Source organism: Manacus vitellinus, unplaced genomic scaffold, assembly GCF_001715985.3.
Source record: "Manacus vitellinus isolate BGI_N305 unplaced genomic scaffold, ASM171598v3 ctg7180002434325_pilon, whole genome shotgun sequence".
In the NCBI taxonomy this organism is placed as follows: Eukaryota; Metazoa; Chordata; class Aves; order Passeriformes; family Pipridae; genus Manacus; species Manacus vitellinus.
Genome location: NW_021938594.1, coordinates 1 through 3,711, shown reverse-complemented (window position 1 = coordinate 3,711; position 3,711 = coordinate 1). Strand labels below are relative to the sequence as shown.

General features: G+C 56.9%; 1 protein-coding gene across 1 annotated transcript; it reads right to left on the bottom strand.

The window, feature by feature from the left end:
* Positions 1 to 22: 22 nt before the first annotated feature.
* On the bottom strand, positions 23 to 3,547 carry LOC108640135 (complement C3-like; the record flags this gene model as incomplete). Its single annotated transcript, XM_029958771.1, has 3 exons — positions 23 to 179; positions 1,670 to 1,870; positions 3,476 to 3,547. Coding segments are annotated over 3 exons (430 nt in total), but the record flags the coding sequence as incomplete, so codon positions are not given.
* Between the last annotated feature and the right edge of the window lie 164 nt (positions 3,548 to 3,711).

Genomic DNA, 3,711 nt, shown 5'->3' with positions numbered 1-3,711 from the left:
GGGGGACAGGGGCAGGGCTCACCCCAGCTCGTTGGGGGCCTCCGTCAGCTGCTCCACCTGCCACAGCCAACTCTCCGGGAAGAGGCTCCGCGAGGTGATGGCCTCGTCGCTCAGGAACACTTCGTCCTCCTCGCCTGGGGGTGTGGGCATCCCTCTCGTCCGTGGCCTCATGGCCACCCCTGAGCGGAGCCGGTATCACCCCAGCACCGGCCAGGCACCCCCCGGGGCTGCCCACCCAACCTTCACCCAACCTTCGCCCCAAAGTCACCCAAAAGTCACCCAACACTCACCTAAAATTCACCCAACATTCACCCAACATTCACCCAAAATTCATCCAGAATTCACCCAACATTCACCCAACATTCACCCAAAATTCACCCAAAATTCATCCAGAATTCATCCAGAATTCATCCAGAATTCATCCAACATTCACCCAACATTCACCCAAAATTCACCCAAAATTCATCCAGAATTCACCCAAAATTCACCCAAAATTCACCCAAAATTCACCCAAAATTCACCCAAAATTCATCCAGAATTGACCCAACATTCACCCAAAATTCGTCCAGAATTCACCCAAAATTCACACAAAATTCATCCAGAATTCACCCAAAATTCACCCAAAATTCATCCAGAATTCACCCAAAATTCACCAACATTCACCCAACACTCATTCAAACGTAACTCAACATTCATCCAACTCTGATCCCGAGTTCATCCAATGTTCACCCAACATTCACCCAAAATTCACCCAACCTTCACCCAAGGAACACCCAAGGAACTCCCAACCTTCACCCCAAGGAACACCCAAAGAACACCCAAAGAACACCCAATGTTCACCCAAGAAACACCCAAGGAACACCCAATGTTCACCCAAGGAACACCCAATGCTCACCCAAGGAACACCCAACCTTCCCCAAAGGAACACCCAAAGAACACCCAAGGAACACCCAACCTTCACCCCAGAGAACACCCAAGGAACTCCCAAATCTTCATCCAAGGAACACCCAGGGAACTCCCAAATATTCACCCAACCTTCCCCCAAAGAACACCCAAGGAACACCCAAGGAACACCCAAGGAACACCCAAGGAACACCCAATATTCACCCAAGGAACACCCAATGTTCCCCCAAGGAGCACCTAAGAGATTCCCAACCTTCACCCAAGGAACACCCAACCTTCAACCAGAGGACACCCAAGAGACTCCCAAATCTTCATCCAAGGAACACCCAAGGAACTCCCAAATCTTCACCCAACCTTCCCCCAAAGAACACCCAAGGAAAACCAAGGAACACCCGACCTTCACCCCAGGGAACACCCAAGGAACTCCCAAGGAACGCCCAAGGAACACCCAAAGAACACCCAAAGAACACCCAATGCTCACCCAAGGAACACCCAACCTTCACCCCAGGGAACACCCAAGGAACACCCAACCTTCCCCAAAGGAACACCCAAGGAACACCCAATGTTCACCCAAGGAACACCCAAGGAACTCCCAAATCTTCATCCAAGGAACACCCAAGGAACTCCCAAATATTCACCCAACCTTCCCCCTAAAGGAACACCCAAGAAAACTCCCAACCTTCCCCTCCTTCCCCCAAGGACCTCCACGGCTCCCCTGGTTCTGCCCCCTTTCCCCCCGTACCCCGTCCCCGTTTCCATCACTTGCTTCGTGCCAGCTGGATCTTGCTCTGGCGCCGCTTCTCCTGGCGGATGCCCTCGATGTACTTGCAGCAGTCGAGGAAGGCGCGGACGCAGGACTCGCCCTCCTGGATGTAGGAGCTCCTCTTCTCGCAGCTGTGATCCATCGGGATCTCCCGCATCCCGTCCTCGCAGCACTTCCGCAGCGCCTTGTCCTGGTACTCGGATGCTGCGGCACCGGCACGGCCGCTGGCACCCGGCGTGGGGGGACGCCCCGGGGGCCCTCGGGGACGTGGGACACTCTGGGGGTCCTCAGGGAGGTGGGACACTCTGGGGGTCCTCAGGGATGTGAGATAGTCTGGTGTCATCAGGGATGTGGGACACTTTGGGGTTCCTTGGGGATGTGGGACACTCTGGGGTTCCTCAGGGAGGTGGGAGACTGTGGGATTCCTGAGGGATGTGAGACACTTTTGGGGTTCCTCAGGGATGTGGGACACTTTGGGATTCCTCAGGGGTGTGGGACACTTTGGGGTTCCTCAGGGAGGTGGGAACTTTGGGGTTCCTCAGGGATGTGGGACACTTTGGGGTTCCTCAGGGAAATAGGACACTTTGGGGTTCCTCAGGGACGTGGGACACTTTGGGGTTCCTCAGGGAAATGGGACACTCTGGGGTTCCTCAGGGACGTGGGACACTTTTGGGGTTCCTCAGGGAGGTGGGACACTTTTGGGGTTCCTCAGGGAGGAGGGATACTTTTGGGGTTCCTCAGGGAGGTGGGATAGTCTGGGGTTCCTCAGGGGTGTGGGACGCTTTGGGGTTCCTCAGGGACATGGGACACTCTGGGGTTCCTCAGGGAGGTGGGACACTCTGGGGTTCCTCAGGGAGGTGGGACACTTTGGGGTTCCTTGGGGGTGTGGGACATTTTGGGGTTCCTCAGGGACATGGGACACTCTGGGGTTCCTCAGGGAGGTGGGACACTTTGGGGTTCCTCAGGGAGGTGGGACACTTTGGGGTTCCTCAGGGAGGTGGGACACTTTGGGGTTCCTCGGGGAGGTGGGACACTTTGGGGTTCCTTGGGGATGTGGGACATTTTGGGGTTCCTCAGGGAAATGGGACACTCTGGGGTTCCTCAGGGAGGTGGGATAGTCTGGGGGTCCTCAGGGATGTGAGATAGTCTGGTGTCATCAGGGAGGTGGGACACTTTGGGGTTCCTTGGGGATGTGGGACACTCTGGGGTTCCTCAGGGAGGTGGGAGACTGTGGGATTCCTCAGGGATGTGGGACACTTTTGGGGTTCCTCAGGGATGTGGGACACTGTGGGATTCCTGAGGGATGTGAGACACTTTTGGGGTTCCTCGGGGAGGTGGGACACTCTGGGGTTCCTCAGGGACATGGGACACTCTGGGGTTCCTCAAGGACATGGGATAGTCTGGTGTCATCAGGGAGGTGGGACACTTTGGGGTTCCTCAGGGATGTGGGACACTTTGGGGTTCCTCAGGGACGTGGGACACTCTGGTGGCCCTCAGAGCCATGGGACACCATCAGTGATTGGGACATGGGCTGTTCTGGTGGCCCCCAGGGACAGGGGACACTCTGGTGTCACCAGAGACAGGGGACATTCTGGGGTTCCTCAGGGACATGGGACATTGGTATGGATTGGGACATGGGCTGTTCTGGTGGCCCCCGGGGACAGGGGACACTCTGGTGTCCCTCAGGGCCATGGGACACCATCATTGATTGGGACATGGGCTGTTCTGGTGGCCCCCAGGGACAGGGGACACTCTGGTGTCCCCGGGGGTACAGGACACAGGACAGGGGCCACCCTCAGTGCCACCCACCTTTGGTGCCTTTGTACTGCACGAGCGGCAGCGAGCGACGCCTGCGCGAGGCCTCCTTGGGACACTGCACCTCTGGGGACAGGGGGACAGGGGTCAGGGCCCCGCAGTGTCCCCAACACACCCCCCAGTGTCACATCCCAAAGCTCAGAGTCACCTCCCCCATCCATGAGGTGTCACATCTCTGAGGTGTCACCTCCCCAATCCCTGAGGTGTCACGTCCCCGATCCCTCAAGTGT